The 19,540-nt window shown below is 35.9% G+C and overlaps 1 protein-coding gene across 1 annotated transcript; it reads left to right on the top strand.

Annotated features, from left to right (window-relative positions):
- Positions 1-985: 985 nt before the first annotated feature.
- Positions 986-17,696, top strand: PLRG1 (pleiotropic regulator 1). The gene is made up of 15 exons (XM_026676582.2): positions 986-1,157; positions 4,447-4,553; positions 5,692-5,834; positions 6,739-6,792; positions 7,965-8,058; positions 9,374-9,464; positions 9,617-9,718; positions 11,309-11,401; positions 11,712-11,861; positions 11,952-12,053; positions 12,663-12,765; positions 13,637-13,745; positions 14,402-14,541; positions 15,804-15,997; positions 17,007-17,696. The coding sequence occupies exons 1-15, from the start codon at positions 1,149-1,151 to the stop codon at positions 17,064-17,066; spliced, it is 1,551 nt and encodes a 516-aa protein (XP_026532367.1). The 5' UTR covers positions 986-1,148; the 3' UTR covers positions 17,067-17,696.
- Positions 17,697-19,540: the final 1,844 nt, after the last annotated feature.

Below are 19,540 nucleotides of genomic sequence, written 5' to 3'. Positions count from 1 at the left end.
TTGTTTTTAAATTACCACCAAAATTAGTTTTAACTTTTAACTAACCCTTTTTTTCTTTTTGGTTTTAAATCTTAAATTTATGTGGGCATGTTTTAGTTAACATACTTCTAAGTTTTCCGTTTTTTGTTTTTTTAATTAGCACCAAAACTGGTTTTAACTTTTAACTAACCCTTTTTTTTCTTTTTGGTTTTAAAGGAAACTTACATTTATGTGGACATGTTTTAGTTAACATACTTCTAAGTTTTCCGGTTTTTTTTTTTTTTTTTTAAATTAGCACCAAAACTAGTTTTAACTTTTAACTAACCCTTTTTTTCTTTTTGATTTTAAAGGAAACTTAAATTTATGTGGACATGTTTTAGTTAACATACTTCTAAGTTTTCTGGTTTGGTTTGGTTTTTAAATTAGCACCCAAACTAGTTTTAACTTTTAACTAACCCTTTTTTCTTTTTCTTTTTGGCTTTAAAGGAAACTTAAATTTAGAATGTTCTGATAAAAAAAAAACTTTTTTGTTTTTTGAACCAAATCCGGAACTGGAGGGACAGAGCAAGAAAGTGGATCTCGCGGATCCCCTTTTCTCCGTTTTGTAAGCGACCTGCCGACTTTAAAAGAGTGCTAAACTCGCACTCCTCCAGGCAGGAACCTTGGGAGCAGATCCCGCACATTTGAACTGTTTAAATTAAGCGAAATGTATCGTATATTATTCATTTATAGCTTCTTCCATCTTAATTATCGTATATTATTCATTTATAGCAGGGGTGTCCAACCTTGGCAACTTTAAGACTTGTGGACTTCAACTCCCAGGCTGAGGAATTCTGGGAGTTGAAGTCTACAAGTCTTAAAGTTGCCAAGGTTGGACACCCCTGATTTATAGCTGACACCCCACCCCCACCCCCGCATTCCAAGCCGTCCGGAATCCATTTGTGCCGCCAATTCGACGGCGGGCTTTTTGCGCATGCTCCAGGACGCGAGCGGAAACGTCACTTCCGTCGCGCCGGTGACCGTTGCCGGAAGCGCCTGTTGGTAACGGGCCTGGTTTTGGTGGAGTTAAGCATCTGTGCGTTTCCATTGAGGAGGAGGAGGAGGAGGAAGGCGGGGGGAGGAATCCGTGGCCGAAAACGGGCGGCTTTTAACCGAGGCCGGCTGCCATCATGGTGGAGGTAAGAAAGAAAGAGCGCTTTCCTTCCGACCCTTTTTCGGCTTTATTCGAAAGGGAACGGAGCGAGGCGTCAGAACTGCAGGGGGGTCAAAAAGTCTTACCAATACGTTACTATCGCCTCTCTTGAGGGTCTTCCGGTCGGTGTTACATAGGGGAGAAGAATGGCTGAGAATTTGATCCCTTCAGAAACAGATACAGATAATCGGAGTTGGAAGGGACCTTATAAGGTCATCTAGTCCAACTCCCCCCCCCGCCCAAGCGGGAGACCCTAACACCCTTTCTGACAAACAGATGTTGAGGAACACTATTTTAAAGCAATGTTTTTGTATTCCCAACTCTTTAACAGCTAGCCAGGAAGATACCAGTAGTTAAGTAGTACAGAAGGCAGCCCAGAATTATGTGCAAAAACCAGTATTATTTTCCCCAGTCAGACCAAAGGACTCCTATATCCAGGGTGATTTCCAATACTTGGAGTCAGTATATCATCGTGTAAATCCAGGAAATTTGTCCAACAGGGTATTTTAGTATTTCGTATTTATTTAGTATTTCGTATTTATTTATTTATTTAGTATTTCGTATTTATTTATTTATTTAGTATTTGTTTAGTATTTTGTATTTATTTATTTATTTAGTATTGTCAATCGCTTACAAGATAACAGGTATAAGAATAAACATAGTTTTGAATACATGAGATGGATACTTATAAGAAAAAAAAGAAACAATAGGACCGGGACGGTAGGCACGATTGGTGCGCTTACGCACGCCCCCTTTTTCATGGTTTTAACTGTATCTTTCTTGATTATTGCAATGTTCAGATTTTTTCATGATGCAAAAGCATGAAATATTTATTTTATTTATTTTGTCAAACGATTAAAAGATAACAGGCATAAGTATAAACATGGTTATGAATACATGAAATGGATACGAATAAAAGAAACAATAGGACAGGGACGGTAGGCACGATTGGTGCGCTACGCATCGCCCCTTTTTCATGGTTTTAACTATCTTGATTATTGCAATGTTCAGATTTTTTTCATGATACAAAAGCATGAAATATTTATTTTATTAATTTTGTCAAGTGATTAAAAGATAACAGGCATAAGTATAAACATGGTTATGAATACATGAAATGGATACAAATAAAAAGAAACAATTGGACAGGGACGGTAGGCACGTTGGTGCGCTTATGCAGGCCCCCTACAGACCTTTTAGGAAATGGGTGGAGGTCAACAGTAGACAGTCTAAATCAGTGGTTCCCAAACTTTTTTGGTCCACCGCCCCCTTGGTGCTACAAACTCATCCTCGGTGCCCCCCACCCCACCCAGGGGTGGGATTCAAATTTCTGTGAGTGTGACCTAATTTGAGGGTGTGGTTTGCTGGTCACATGACTGGGTGGGCGTGGCTTGCTGGTCATGTGACTGGGTGGGCGTGGCCAGGTGACTGGCAAACCAAATACAAGTGGTCCTCACTTAAGGACCGGTTGTTTAGCAAGTGTTCTAATTTATGACTGGCCTCCCCAGAGCTACTTGACCGGTTTTTGGAGTTTTGACAGCTTTAGATCAGGGGTCTAAATCCCACTCCCTGCCTGTGTGTGTGAGAGAGAGGGAGAGAGAGAGGTTGGATCAGATCTCTCCCACCAATGCCAGAAAGCCACTGTCAGTCAAAATTCATATTAGTGGTCTGCGGGATTTAAAATTATGAATTTGGTGGTTCCTGAGGTCCAAAAGTTTGGCGACCCCTGATCCAAAGGGATGAGCCTGAGAGAGGGAAAGAGAGAGAGAAGAGAAAGAGAGAGAAAAAATAAAGAGAAAAGGGAAAGAAATAAAAAGGGACAAAGAAAGGGGGGGGATGGAAGGAAGGGACAGAAAGAAAAAGAAATAAAGAAGGAGGGAGGCAGGAGAAAGATAATGAGATATCTATTCTTGTCCAATCACCAGCAGGGTTAGAAGGGAGTGTGTGTTTGTGTGTGTGTGTTCCCCTTGTAATTTACCAGTTCATTTTGGTTTTGCCTTCTTCAGAATTGGCACTGTAATACACTGGGGAAAAATATTTTTTAGGGTGGAGATCTAAATCTCCCGGCACAGCAGAACAGATGATGGTCGGAAAAAAGAAAAATAGCAATTTAGCAGGCAAGTTTACCGGGTAAGGAGTGAGTAGGCGGGAAGGGTTCCCGCGGGCCATGTGGACGGTGCAGCCTTGTGTTCCTGCACAGCCTGGATTAATTGCTTTGTGGGGGTGCTTTGGGGGTGAGATTTCTCTGCAGCCCATCAAAATTTTATCATGGCCCACCAATGGACCACGGCCCACCGGTTGGTGACAGCTGCTTTAGAGCAAGAAGAAATGGCTGCCTTTGGTTTTTTCACATAGAAAGTAAAACATGATTATTTTGTTGAGTGATTACTATAGTGGTTCCTTCTGACCTGAAGGTTAGATTTCTCCTATTCTGTTGAGCTTTGAAGGAGGTAGGAAAAGTTTTATGTTATTTCTTTTTCAAATCCTAGTGAGAGCAGGTGTTCATTTTCTTTGCTCATTGGCTCATAAGGAGAAATTATGGTTATCTAGTAAGTGAATCTTTTTTTCAATTATATTCAGTTTATTCCAGAGACTAGAACAAATAAAAACATTCAGTAAATATACAATTAAAAATTCTAGTATAAAATAATAAAATCCAATCTGTCAATTATACATAGTCTAACTATACTAAAATTACAGTCCATAAACTGTGTGGCCAATAGTCAGTTTAATACTAAAAGGGAAAGGAATAGGCAGTGCAAAGGGTTTTCCATATTTATTATATAACATAACTATGGTGGATTAGACACATTTTTTCAACAAATACCCAGTGCTGCTGTGCAGAATCTAGCTAGCTGCACTGTAGTTATGGACTGTTCATCCTTAAGCAGCCACTGAAGATAAGCAGTGTCGGAACTGCTTGGCAGAATATGTTTTTCCTGAATATCTGTGTAAAAGGAACATCGAAGGAGTATGTGACCCATAGTCTCCATCTCTCCTGAGCCACAGGAACAGTGTCTTTCAGTCAATGGTATTTTTTATACTTGCCGTAGAGGACAGCCAAGGTGAATTTTTTTGTTTTCATTTTTTCATTCTTTGTTTTATTGAAATTGTTACAGATAAATCTGAACTCTTTTTTTCTTTGCAGGATTCAATCTGGGTCAGTCCCCACGACCAGAGGTTTAGTTTAGTCTTATGAGTTTTTGGAGTCGGGCGGGAGCCCATCCTCAAAGAATCTCTCTCTAACGCAATGTGTGCTTTCCCCCCCTCTTTTTTAGGAAGTGCAGAAGCACTCTGTCCACACTCTTGTATTCAGGTCTTTAAAGAGGACTCATGATATGTTTGTGGCTGACAACGCAAAACCTGTAGTATTAGATGAAAAAAGGTAAGAAATAGACCTAGGCATGACATGAAAAGTAGGTTTCGTTTTGAACCCAGAATAAACACACCGTGCTTTAAAAGTTCTGCCAAACTGTTCCATATAGGTTGTGGTTCAGCAGAATCAAATTCAAAACATTATGGTTCATGCACTGATCTTCTGAGTTCTTTCCGTTTCCTATCTGCCCTACTGTTAAAGGTAAAGGTTCCCCTCACACATACGTGCTAATCGTTTCTGGATCTAGGGAGTAGTGCTCATCTCTGTTACAAAGAGCCAGCACTGTCCGAAGACTTTTCCGTGGTCATGTGGCTGGCATAATTAAATGCCAAATGCGCACGGAACACCGTTCTCCTCCCACCAAAGTGTTCCCTATTTTTCTACTTGCATTTTTATATGCTTTCAAACTGCTAGGTTGGCAGAAGTTGGGACAAGTAACGGGAGCTCACTCTGTTACGCGGCGCTAGGGATTCGAACTGCTGACCTTTCTGATCAACAAGCTCAGCATCTTAGCCACTGAACTAAGCCACCATCTGAGTGACTTCAGATGCAGCATATCTAACTGACTTGGCCTCCTCCATCTATCCAGTGATTCCTCCCATCTTCCCTTATGCCATATATGAAGCCAAGGCAGTCAGCAGATAGGAAAGGAGAGGAATGCTGTCTGAGGACCAATTGAGCTAGCCTTTTGAATATGCTTTTCTTGAAACCAAGGACAGTAGCAGCTAGCTCCCCTCACCCCTACTGATCTTTCTAATGCTTCTCTTTCCTTACCTCAGTTTAGTTTCTACCACTGGCTTTGTTCATAGCTTGACTCCCAAAGTCTTGAATCAGTCCCATATTCAGAGCTATGTACCATGGAAAAATGGAATGATTCCCCTTAATTAATATGGTTAAAGAAACTTCAAGTTATTCATGTTAAATAGTCCGAATTGCTTTTTGCATTTCATTCAAATTCAGAAAATACAGGAAAGTTGTATTTGAAAAAAAATTGTGTACCATCGCATGGCATAAGTATGTTTACATCAGGCTTTTACTACCTGAACCTCTGAATATATAAATATATGACTCTCTATTATGGTACAGTGTTACTATAGTAAAACATATATAAAAAAATAAAGATGTAATAAAGTATGTTTTTGTGCAGCCACAAAGTTAAGATGGCAGTTAAACTCCGTACAGAGTATGGTTCTGTGCTACATATGCCTGTATTGAAAGAATGTGTTCGAGAGAAGGGTTCCCATGGTATAGTAGATTCCTATGGACACAAGCAGTATCTCCAAAATCCAGGTAGGTGACAGTTACATGTGTGCAAGTGTGTAAGGTGGTGGATACAGATATGGCTTTAATAATCCTGAACCCTTGTTCAAGAAACACCTTTTGTAACCATATGGTCGCCATCAGATGATAGTAACTGTAGAGATGCTTAGGATTGTTTTATTGGATTTGTATCCCACTTTTAAACAGGGAGTTGCCTGTTGGCTGAAGTGAATTGTAACTGCCTGAAGACTTTTCATTGACTTGAGTCATTGATTTAAGGGAGAGATAATGAAATGTAGATCAGAATGTAATAAGAGAGGTCTAGATATTTTAAAATACACTGGCAGAGTATCTGACTACCAGCTATGTAGAAAATTGTAATAACTAAAAACGTTTTCAAGTTAAATTAATGAAAAAGAAAACTGATGGTAATTTCTATTTTCACAACATGAATTTGGTTCCACCACTAATCACAAGAGGCTGGGATGAGTTCTTGTTGGTAGAGAGAAAGTCTTCATGAGTTCTTAACCTATGTCCATTTGTTCAAACAATTATTTCTCATCTGAGTTCAGTCAATTTTCTTGAAATTCTAGTCAAAATAAAGTAGTTCCTATAGGGTGAAGTCTATATGTTCCTGGTTAAAAGAAAGAAGTATCATTTCAAATATGAAGACTTCTTGAACCTCCAGATATTGTTCAGAATATGTTTAACATCTTTGCTAAACTCCTCCTGAGCTTTTCAGATATTCAGATATGTATTTACATACATATACACATATCCATATGCATAAATATATGCATGATTCTTCTACATTAATTATTCAGTAGAAATCCAAATGATGGTTGCAGCTTGGAATCATGACAGGAATTGTATCATCATTAAATGATTGTTTTTACTCTTCTATAAATGACTTAATACATCTCTTAATGTTTAGGAGAAGATAATGATTATTTGATAACAGGAACGCATCCATATCCTCCTGGACCTGGTGAGTAAGTTTATTGCCAAATACAATTATGTTTAGGTGGAATTCTGTGGTATTCTAAAACAGGATCTTAAGGAAGATGCCATTGTATATTAAGGTGCAGTATAACGATACAAACGTTATCCAGGAGGCATTCTGTCCCACTGCTTAATAGTTCTCACAGTAAAAAAAAAGTTCCTCAAATTTGGATCTCTCTCTGTAAATAATTAAACCAAGTATCTACTGTTTTTTGTCCTACTGTTAGGGTAGAATAAGTCTATATTGTTTTCCTATAACAGCTTTTGCAAATATTGGAAGGCTGTTTTGGGTCTCCCATCAACTTTGTCTTCTGTAAACTAAACATACCCCAGTTTTTGAAGTCGTTGTAAGATTTAGCCTGTAAGCCACTCACCATCTTGCTATTCTCCTCTGCATTGTTTTTAGCTGCTCAGCAACCTAATGGAAGAATTTACCCATTCTTAGACAATGAGACAAACAAACAGAATTACTTCTTACTTGGAATACTTTGAATTAAGACAATTAACAGGATGCCAGATACTTTTCAAACTCTCAAACTAGGAATACATTCTTTTTGTTCACTTACCTGTTCAGTTACTCAAATTCTCTTGAATGTTCTGTCTCTTTTTATATAGCTTCAAAAAAAAATCTTACTCAAATTCATGTGTTATATACATTACAAATCACAAAATTTTTAAATCTGATTTTAGTTTTTTAATCTCTGCTTCCAGTCACTGAATTTTCAAACTTCTATATGGAATGAATATTTTAACTTGCAAAACTATTGTGAAACTGGTCTTCTTAAAAATTTAAAAAACTGATTATTTTTGCTGAGTACTAATGAAACTTAGCAGTTGAAATATCTGTGTGACAGCATTAGACTGCAATGAATTAAAAGCATTCAAAATTAAAAAGCGGTCTATTAAATATAATAATTAAAGTGGACAATCTTTCAATATATAACAAGTCTGTTATCAGTTAAAAACTTCACATAGAATTTCCTTGATTTCCCTGATTACAATAATTGCTTGGAGAAGTGATCATTGTCCTTTATGTATTGCAAAATGAAAAATGGTACATGTATTAACTATATAATCAGTAACATAAATAAGCATTTAGTTGTTCACATTTTATTGTTCTTAATTGTATTCTCTTCCTTTTTTTAAAAAAAAAACAAGGGGTGGCTCTGACTGCAGACACTAAAATCCAAAGGATGCCTAGTGAATCAGCATCTCAATCATTAGCTGTGGCACTGCCTCCATCTCAATCCAAGTAATTATATTTTATTTATTAATCAGCTAAGAAAGCAAAACAACATTTCAGATTCATTTACAAAACGCGGTTCAGCGGTATTTGTTGATTCATAATGGTGTGTTCCCTTAGATTATGCTCTTTGTAATTGTTCAGCAAGATGTTATTTACTGTTGATAATTTAAGAAAAAAAGTAAAACAGGGACTTAAATCAAGCAGCAAAACAGAAGCAGTATGTAAATGAACATCTTTTTCTGCTTCTGATGGCTTTTGTGTGCCATAAAAGTTATTTTGATGAAAGTTAGCTTCTATAGTGTCTAAAGATTTCTGTATGAGCCAGGACACAATCCATGAATACTACAATCCTAACCGGCTTCTGCTCAGTAATCATTTCAGTTTAATAGGACATACATTCAAGTATGCCTGTGTGGGATTGCTGATAACTAGGCAATCCTAAAAATATAAAGAAATAAATTGCAGCCTAAATGACCTGATAATTAACTTCAGCTCTGCACTATATTATTGCTACATTAATTTCGACCTTAAAAAGAAAGAGGAGCCATACCAAGACAAATCTGTCTGATCCAGCATTCTTTTCCCCCAACGGCCAGCTAGGAAGGCCTGCAAGTAGGATGGGTGCAATTTGCTTACTTAGTCTTCTGTGCTGTCTCATTCTAATGTCTCTGGCAGAATAAGCTACAATTACAACAATCTCCTGTTTTTTAAAAAAAATCCAAAATAATCTATTATAGGATCAGATAAATCAGTTACTCAATGACAGTACAATATAAATTTATTCCTTGAAGACTTTTAGAGAACAGTATTTTAATTCCCCTTCTGAATATTATTAGAGAAGGAGCCATCCCACTAATCTAGGAGGAAGCCATATCCAGAAGACCTGCGCCCTTTCTGCTAATTCTTGATAGACAGATTTCAGTCAAAGTAGATGGTCTTATCAATGGGACAGCAATAGCATCTTTTTATTCTTATCCCCAGGAATCCTTTTGGACATTCACTCTTCCATTAACAACAGAGATTATAAACCATGCATGTCTCAATGGATGTGCACATATGACATGTTTCTTCCTTTGCTATTATGATAAGCATTGATATAAAGTAAAAATTGGTAAAGCCTAAGGCTCATGAAATACCATGGAATTTAATAGTCATGATTAAAACATTGCTACTTATTATCAGTTTAGCTGGATTGTGATCTGAACATACTTGTTCTGCATTAGCATGATGATGTTCCACAGATTTTCTCGAATAGATGTATTATCAGTTATATACAAAATCAGCAGTCTTTTAATTTTTTTTCTCATTTTTCTCATTTCAGAATAGAATCAAATAGAACTGCTGCTAGTGTAGGTGATATATATAGACATGCTGGGATTTCTGAGCGTTCACAGCCTCCAGGTTTGACTATGGTAAGTTTCAACTCATGTAAATTAACCAGATTTTATATTTAGTCTTCTAATGAGCTAGAAAGAGCATAGAATTTTTGTGACAGAATTATAGGCCCATGTGAAAGTAGTTCAGTGAAGAAAAATATATGATGTCATGTTTGTTCAATTTATAGGCTATGATGGAAACTGGTGGGAATAAAAATTCTGCATTAATGGCAAAAAAGGCTCCAACAATGCCAAAACCACAGTGGCATCCACCATGGAAGTTATACAGAGTAAGTAGCAAATATATTAGAAGTATTTATTGGCGGATAAATAGTTTGTTAAATGTTGGACTAGTTTAGATGGGAATATAAAACCATATGCTGAGGTTTATTAGAAGAATAAGCCTATTCTGTTCTTGAGTTCAGTTACTATCAGTCCTACTTCAGTATGTTTCAGGTAAGTTGGAAACATCTATAAATATAATAGCACCATTCTGATTAAAGTTTATTGACTGAATCAAGGTCATATCATATTTTTATCCTATCTTGTTCCAGTAAATCATAACTGAATTGCAATTTCTGTGACTTGCTTAAAATTTGAAGTGACGTTTCTAATCACTTTAAAGTAGCAGAGAATATTGCAAAAACAGCTTAATGTAGAATCTATTGGAATCTAATCTAGTTGGAATCTAATTCCAACTATTTTTAGTTTAAATACTGTAGCTTGGTCTTGCATGGAATACTATTGGCGGAACTGTCAGAGTAAGTGGAACTGATTTTTTTTAAGCTCTCATTCTTCAGAATGTCATGGAAACATGTATGTAGAGCCCCTTAGAAGAATCTAGTTCATTACACTCAAGTACACAGTAACTGACTTACTCATTTATTGCCTCTTGTATTAGTTAACTAGATACTTCTACAAAATCATGTGAAAACCATAGCAGGCAAGGCAGCACATATAGTCCAGAAAAGATTAACACAAGTTCATTTTAAAATTGGACAAAGATGCGGACAATTTATCTTTATACCATCAAGAAGGAAACTTAAAAAGATGAAAATAATGCAACTTGGGTGGACAGGGAGAAACCACAGCTCCAAATTCTGAAGTTTAACTAATATGATACTGACACTTTTAATCTAGCTCTATGGACTATTTGGACAAAAGGTGTTAGAAAGGAATTTGCCCTAGAAGGCAGCAACAAAAATAATGTTATTTCAAGTAAAATTTGAAATTACATAGTCTACGAATTGGTGATCATGGATAGATTTGCTGTAGGAGGCCCCAGTGGCTCAGTAGTGAGAATGCAGTATTGCAGGAATTTGAGCCTGACTGGCTCAAAATTGACTCAGCCTTGAGCCTTCCATCCTTCCAAGGTTGGTAAAATGAGGACCCAGATTGTTGAGGGAAATATGCTGGCATGGTAAATTGCCCAGAGTGTGCTGTAAAGAGTGATATATAAGTCTATTTATACATAATGATAATCCTAATTTAGTGCACAACTGGGCCATCTGCATCCTATCAGACATGATATTTTTCCGATTAAAATCGGAATTCCGATTTTTTTGGGAATCGCCCGGGCGGTGCGGAGCGGAGCCCGGGCGGGCGGCGGGCGGGCGAGCGGGCGGGCGGGCGATTTCTTGGTGCGTGGTGGGGGGTCTCTTTTGGCGGCCCGATTTTTTTTCAGAGGGGAATATCATGCCTGCCTATGGATTTTGCAATTTCTTGGAACCTCTTAATCAATATTAATTGAAATTTGGCAACATTACAGTTACTGGCAAATTTGAAGCCAAATGACCGAACATACATTTTGTTACTATATGTAACTGCTTTAAGCTGTCAGGGTTGATATAAATGGATAAACTATCCTGTAACTTTTGCAGGTTATCAGTGGACATTTGGGATGGGTGAGATGTATTGCAGTTGAACCAGGAAATCAGTGGTTTGTTACTGGCTCTGCTGACAGGACTATAAAGGTGAGATACTGACTTAATTGTACTTTTTAATTATTATTTCGATAATATACTTCATAATGCTTTCGTAATAATCACTTCAGTATATTTTATTATCTTCTGTCTTTGCCTATAGGCCTTTGCTTATTGTTTAAGTGTGTTAGTACTCCCTAACTAGAATTAGTATAGTAAACTATTTTTTCAGTCTTTCTGCCAGCATGAAGGAATGTATTCTGTATTCTACTAAGATCTTTGAGATGTTGCTGAATTAAAATAAGAGATGTTTGTGTGTTTTATTTCAAAGAACATCAGAGAAGCATTTTTCTCATTACAGATTTGGGATCTGGCAAGTGGCAAATTAAAACTGTCTTTAACAGGACATATTAGTACAGTTCGAGGTGTAATAGTCAGTACAAGAAGTCCTTACCTTTTCTCATGTGGGGAAGACAAACAGGTGAAATGTTGGGATCTTGAATATAATAAGGTAACTAAATAAACTTGAAACCATTGGAATCTTTCAGCAATGTAATGATGATAGGACATTCAGTACTGATTGTTAATATGTTTTCGCCAGGTTATTAGGCATTACCATGGCCACCTAAGTGCTGTGTATGGCTTAGATTTGCATCCAACAATAGATGTGCTTGTAACTTGTAGCAGAGATTCAACAGCACGTGTAAGTAAAACAGAAATTTTTATATCTTTTTTTTTAAAAAAAAAAACTTGTTTCTCCCTGTGGAAACTAGTGTGATTTTTTTTTGTCATTAGCTATTTATACTCCCTTTTAAAAATCTTCAGATTCTACTAATTCCAGTCAATCAAATAAGAATGACATTTAAACATGGAAAGGGAATTACCTGATGCATTTGTAACCCCAGCATCCCAGGATTGTACCACTGAAATACTTCTGCAAAACAGGCAAATTTGGGGAGTACTGTTTAATACTTTTTTGTTTTAAGGGTTTGGAGTAGAAATGAGAGAGGTCCCTGGGGGCTGCAAACTGTTGTAATCCATGGTTTATTCCTCAAAGGCAGCTGAGCAGTTTCAGTTCTGCTCCTTACAATAACAAACCATGCCAGTGGCAGGAGGTTTGTGTGCGTTGCTGTTATTTTCCTACACAAATACTGTTCTTATTGTATGTGGGGGTTCATAAGTGATAGTAAGAACAGCAGGATCCTAAGTGATAAGCTCATAATTATATGCAAATGGTAATGTTTGTTTGATAAAGATTATTTATTACCTTTGCATTGTTGTACTTAATTGTTTAAATTTATGATCTTATTAGATCTGGGATGTAAGAACAAAAGCTAGTGTGCATACGTTGTCAGGACACACGAATGCTGTGGCAACAGTGAAGTGCCAAGCAGCAGAGCCACAGATTATCACAGGTATGATTAATGCTGCTTGTTAAAGTAGAACACAATTCAGTAAGTTTGTCCTGTAGCCAACTTGCACGCAGAGGCATATTATGGTTTAATAAAATGCTTCCATTTGTTGCATTCTAATTGTGCATTTGTAGTTTTCCAATTATGTAAATGTTTTAAATAATTCTGCTTATGGCTAAGAATCTTTGGGTATAAACAAGTATAAATGCCCTTTAAAAAAATATACTGAGAGTATGAGAATCTTGAATACTTTTCAGAATTGTTATTGGATTGCAGCTAATACTTATTACGCAACAGGCAAATAGATTTATTAGGTTTTGAAAAACTCTTGCAAAGGAAGAAAAGGTCTTTCAGAAAATCATCTCTTTACCGCTTTGGCCATATGAATAAAGTCCACAAATGAACTACAATGTGTACCTGCAGCAGTTCAATTTGTGGCTCCTAGGACTTTCTCTGAAGCTATAGTAGAACAGAGAGGGTACTGTTCTGCCAAGTCATAATTGTCGTCGGCATGCTGTATGATATCTATATTACTGTAGCATGAAGTATGGGGTGCCAGAAGAGGGCGTGCATAAGCGCACCAATGTGCCTACCGTCCCTGTCCTGTTGTTTCTTTTATATTTTTTTATTTTTTCTTATATGTATCCATGTATTCATAACTATTTTTTTTATTTATCCCTATTACCTTGTAAGCAATTGACAAATAAAAAATAAAAAAAAAGCAATACCAGTATCTCTACCATCTTTCTTATCTTAGTAATACTCAAAAACAGCAGGAAGATTTTCAAATGCAGGAGAAACAGAAACATTAAGGAAAAACAAAATATGGTCAAAGTATTTATATTGTTTCTTAAAATTCCTTTCTTCACTGCAGGAAGTCATGATACCACCATACGTCTCTGGGACTTGGTAGCAGGAAAAACACGAGTCACATTAACAAATCACAAGAAATCTGTAAGAGCAGTTGTCTTGCATCCAAGACAGTAAGATGTTCCATATTTTTTTAAAAAAACAACAGGTTATTTACTTTTTTTTTAAAGTAAATAACCTGTTTCAGTATAGATAAATCAGACTACCAGTCATGAACTCAATACTGTGCTGCCTATTTAAGACAGTAATACAGTTAATTTGTTCTAGCAGTTGTAACTAGAAGTAGTTGTAACCGTTAGAGCAATGTATTATTGCCATGTCGCACGGCCTTGTGAGCTTTTGATCATTGCTTGAAATTTTCCTTCATCGAAGTCAGAAGGTTTGTGTTTCTGTGTACAGCATAACAAGATTAAAGTACGTAGGATTAAAACTGCGATCTTGTATATGCTTACTTGGATTGTGTTTCACTAAAATCAGCGAGGAAGAGTTTGCTATTTTACTATTAATAATGTGGACTGAGATCACTGGAAGTGGTAATTCAAAAATACCTGGAAAGCCATGTTTGTCACCAAAAATAATTTAGAGGAAATAATTTAACATTGAAACTGTAATAAACCCTGGTAACTTTAACAACCAATAATTAAATAGTGATTAATTAGACATCCAATAGTTTTTGCACCAAGACAAATTCCTTGTGTGTCCAATCACACTTGGCCAATAAAGAATTCTATTCTATTCTATTAAGATCTTAATATACATTCTCTTACAGGTACACGTTTGCATCTGGATCTCCAGATAATATAAAACAGTGGAAATTCCCTGATGGAAATTTCATCCAAAACCTTTCTGGCCATAGTGCTATTATCAATACGTTGGCTGTGAACTCAGATGGAGTTCTGGTTTCTGGAGGTAAGTTAAAAATTGCATACGACTTGAAAACAAATTCTAATTTGCTGTTAGGCACTGTAAGTCTCGTGATACAGCACTTTTTGTGTGCTATTCTAAAGCTGTGGTTATTTAGAACTTATTCTCAGATTTAATGATGAGCACGAACACATATACATAGAATATCAGTGCTGGAAGGATTAAATATGGGTTTCTGATTTATTTTGACCCTTAATTATTGGAATGCTAACCTGTGACCAGTAACAATGCTGTGACACTGAGAATCCACAAGTTTCCCATTTCTAGTTTAAAATGTCCTTGCCAAAGTTTCAGCTTCTCTCTTGTAAGATTTTCCTACATAAAGGCAAAAGTGAATATATTTACTTCAGATTCTGGTACTTGCTAAAATATGATCTGGGCAATGAGCTGAACCTGTCCACCAGGGGTAGTGTATCATGGCAGTTTTTCATTTTTTTTTCTTCCTAAAGACAGCAATATCCACTTATTTCAACAGATGTTTGCAGGGTAGTAATTCCTTTTTTCAGCATTTGGCACTACAAACTGCTTTAAACATAGATTTGGAGCATCTTACATTTGATTCTTTTGGGACTGGATAATTAAAATAATTAAAAATCCTAAGCACCCAATGCTTAGTTCAATTTTTTTTATAAAGTATATTTTTCTATTTAAAGGAACATGTATCTATCATACATCCATGTTCTTAGGACAGCTTTCAGTGAAAGCAAATTCAAGCCCATTTAAATATGTATACCAGAAGACATGTTAAAGTAAGTTTAGCCTGAACAAGAAATGCAGTTAATATAAAGGGTTTCTATCTGGTGCCAGTATGTTAGCAGAGGAATTATGGGAATTTTTTTCTTCTTCTGGGCTTTCTAGTTGTCAGGTACTGTAGTGTTACGTTTGGCTATAGCTCCCATTATGTATATAACCCAGTGCTTAGAAATGGCCAGGACTAGAGGTCTATCTGCAATATATATTAACTGGAGATAACAAGCATTATTTTCACATACATAGTACCAGTACAAATTATAGGAAAATCAAATACTTTATCTTGGTAGTGCACTTGTAATGTTTAATTTTTTCTAAAGTCAATCCTAGTGAAATCAGCAGGGAATAGAAACGGATTGTTCATCCTATTACGTAGAAATGAATTGTGTGGATGCAAACAGATCTGGAATGTGGTGGATATAGTCAGTCTTCGGAATAACTGTGCTATATACTTGAATTGTAACTTTGAATGAATATGCCAGTGTTTTATTTTTCAGCTGACAATGGTACAATGCACCTTTGGGATTGGAGAACTGGGTACAACTTCCAAAGGGTGCATGCAGCTGTACAGCCTGGCTCGTTGGACAGTGAATCTGGAATATTTGCTTGTGGATTTGACCAATCTGAAAGCAGACTTCTTACAGCTGAAGCTGATAAAACTATAAAAGTCTACAAAGAAGATGATTCCGCGGTATGTGAAATCTTTTTTAATAACATTTTACAGCATAAAACTAGATTAAAGATAGATGCACATATTCTAAAATTAATCTCAAAAGCATATTTAAGGCTAAACTTATTAAATAAGGCTCAAAAACAACATTTTACACAAGTGGAAACATTTTTTTAAAATAGAGTTTATAAGTTGAGTTCAGTTGCTTGATAGAAACTTCCCAGTAACAGAATAAAATAAATGCTTTTGCAATCTGTTCTTCAGTTTCAATAAAGTAACTGTGAGAAAATTATGTGGTCAGATATTTATTCAGTTTGGCTAAAAAAATATGTATTTATGACAGCATTTTAAAAGCAGTGGATTACACTTTATAGAACAATTTTACACATATCTGCTCATGAAAGTTTTGTGGAATTTATTTCCAAGTAAATTTATGATATTTATGAACCTGCTTTTACATTTAATCTGGCAGCATGTTGTGATATATAAAGGAATATATCAAAACAAGCCAACTGGTCGAATTCTGGTAGTTCTCAAATGACAAGAAATCACTCTTAGACTATTTAGCAAAATATGATTAATGAAAATATAAAATAGAGCCCCACTTTCAAAAACAATTGTAATTCTTATGTTTCTTAATTGATGCTATGGTTTATGTGAAAGATTTCAATTGGACCCTTTAAATTCTTCCCCAAACTGTTAAATCATGGATAACTTGAGATGAAATAGAAAATAAACCAACTTGTGGGACCAATAGTGTCTTTCTGTTCCCATTAAAATTTGAAAACAAATGAAGAATATTGATACAGAAGATAATGGCATTGAGTCTCTGCTCAGCTAGGGATTGATTGGGAAGTTAGTACGAGTGACTGTTCTAAATATGAAAGACCAAAAGTAGTCTAAATTGGCATATCACTTGGGATTGTATTCAGAAATTCACCAGAGCCGGTCTTAGGAAATATATAACTGTAGCATATGCAAAGTTAGAATGGGGCTAGAACTCTCTTTTCTCTCTCTCTAATCTCTGCAGACTGAAGAAACTCACCCTGTTAGCTGGAAACCTGAAATCCTCAAGAGGAAACGATTTTAATGAGATCAAACTTCAATTGATGTGCCATAATCCCAACTGTTTGTTAATAGCCGAAACATTGCTAAAGCCATTGTTTCAGTTTGCAGTTTTTACATTTTGTATTGCTTTCTTCTCTTTTGAGTTCATCTTTTTTCTTTTCCTATAATGCTTTCTTTTGGCATTTATCTTTTCTCTCATCCTAGAAAAGTCAGCTGCAGCTATTATACATATATAAAAAATCAGAGTACATTACATAGTAGATTGCTGTTAGCTGTAAACCATTAAATGTTTGCACGTCTTTCTGTGTGGATGGAAAATAGTGCTCTTTCTGCCTTGTTGATGAAGAAGTAATGTTTGAAATTTGGATGATTTTTTTTTTTTTTTAAATTATGTACTACTCTGTCCTAGGACCCTGAATGCTAAAATTGTCAAGGGAAAACAAAAGCCATTGTAGTAATGATTCACGTCCTTAATACAATGTGCTGCTTGTCAAGATGTAATGCAATACATTTCATTTCCTCTAAAATAGAAGATTTAACTGCAGTCTCATATGTTGAATGTGCATCATTCTGCTCGAGTCATGGTTCTGTTTTTGCCTTCCCATGTTGGAATCATCATTAAAATTTTATTGAAACAACCTTTTAAAAATAATTCGATGTTTGTCTCTTCCATTTTTACATTCTTATTTATGAAAGCTTAAAAACAACGTGACGGTAATAACATTGGAAAGGATATAGAATACATTTCAGAAATAGGTATGCTTTTCAGCTGAAATAAAATATCCTTGGATATCGGCGGACTTTGCTTTAAATCACGGCTGTCAAACTCGCCGTTGCCATCATGTGATGATATTTTTGAGAAGTTTTTCCCATTCGTGGACCTGGAGTAGGCGTGGCCTGCGTGTGACGTATCCGGCCGGTGGCTGCCAGTTTGACACCTTAAATGTGGTGGCAAAGTGTTCCCTATTTTGGCTTGCAGCCCTTCATACAACATTGAATTTTGCTTTTGGGCTGCATGACTTCTGTAAGCTTTTCAGAGAGTGAGAGGAAGTCTGTTAGGAAGGACTGAAAAAAAATCACTGCACATCTTTTTCTTTCTGTTTTGGATTTTGCTTACTGCTTCAAGAGTGTGTCTAATATAGATTGAAATCTTTAGCTTTTTCTCCCCTCCGTCTCCTTAATTTTCATGTGAGTTATAACGAAGACAAGTTGGATATAAATGATATGTCTTCACTTAAACTTTCTAAAAATGTTTGAAGTATGTATTTATATGTATGCTTGTATTCATTCACATGTAATGTCAGTAGCATGCTTGATTTGTGAGGTACAAATGTAATTAGTGTAATTTCTATTTAACACCTGAGGCTGTTAATGAGTAGGTTTTGATAAAAAAAATGCAATTGTTTGTCGAAAGCTTTTGTTACAAAGATCATATATGTTACAAGTGTTTGATGATACATTTTAAATTCCTTAAAAAAATTGGAATAGTTACCACTTTTCCTGACTCAGGTTGGAGTCATTGTGAAGCTGTGATCTATTGCTTATATTTATACCAAGATAATTAATTATACTTAATACCAAGTAAAGGACTTAGGAATTTATGGTGCAAGTCTGGCTTAAATGAAATGACTGCATTGCATCGATATTTTTAAACATCAACTACAGATTATAAACCCAAGTTTAGCATATCACAGGTATGTGATCTCCTGGTGCTAATAGCTATTTTATTTTTCATACTAGAGAATTTTGGGAGAAAAGAACTAAATGTTTCACTAGCGCAATTTAAGAAGAATCTCCGATAGAAACTTTCTTTTGGTCCATATATTTGCAGAAAAATGTTAAAAGCTATTTTCCTTATGTTTGATTCTTTGGGTCACATTCAAAATGTTTCCACTTAAAAACAATTGTTTAATATGTTGAGTACCTGATACTAACATTTTAATTGAAAACGGATATTCTGTTTGGAAAGACTTCATAACATTTGCAACTTGGTCAGGGTGCTCTGAAGCTTTGTCAAGTAAATCGGTATATTTTAGTGTTTCAGAAAGTAACCATGGTTTGTTTGTTTTTAAATTTGTGTCTCAGACCAATGAGCTGGAGATAATCTCAGGAACGATGCCCAGATCTTTATATCAATGGGAACTTTCAATTCAAGTGTAATCTTCCAGAATCGAGTGTAATCTTCCAGAAGTTCCAAGGAACAGCAACTCATGCCACATTCTAAACAATCTTTTAAAATACTATCTTATTCTCCAGGAGCCATACATAGGATGGTTAAATGGGCAAGTATATAGAGTACATCCAAAAAAACCCCATCCATAAAAACCCCAAAGGATAGCTTCCAAAAGGGTAAGGCTGCAAAACTACTCGCTAGAAGGATTTCACACTCCAACCTAATTTGATTTTACATAAATTTGTTGAAAAGGTTTGAGAAATCATTGGTCAATTTCTAATAAGATTTTTACAAGGTACTAAAACAATCCAGAGAAAACTAGG

Source organism: Notechis scutatus, chromosome 4 (genome assembly GCF_049901735.1).
Source record: "Notechis scutatus isolate UNSWTSFEM ecotype Mainland chromosome 4, rNotScu1.2, whole genome shotgun sequence".
In the NCBI taxonomy this organism is placed as follows: domain Eukaryota; kingdom Metazoa; phylum Chordata; class Lepidosauria; order Squamata; family Elapidae; genus Notechis; species Notechis scutatus.
Note: the sequence above shows the minus strand (reverse complement) of the source record. Positions and strands in the feature narration are given on the sequence as shown.

Excerpts from the sequence above, each read along its gene's own strand:
- PLRG1 (XM_026676582.2), top strand. Across the intron at positions 9,719-11,308 it reads CACCATGGAAGTTATACAGA|GTTATCAGTGGACATTTGGG; the intron begins GTAAGTAGCAAA and ends TAACTTTTGCAG. Across the intron at positions 14,542-15,803 it reads TGGAGTTCTGGTTTCTGGAG|CTGACAATGGTACAATGCAC; the intron begins GTAAGTTAAAAA and ends TTTATTTTTCAG.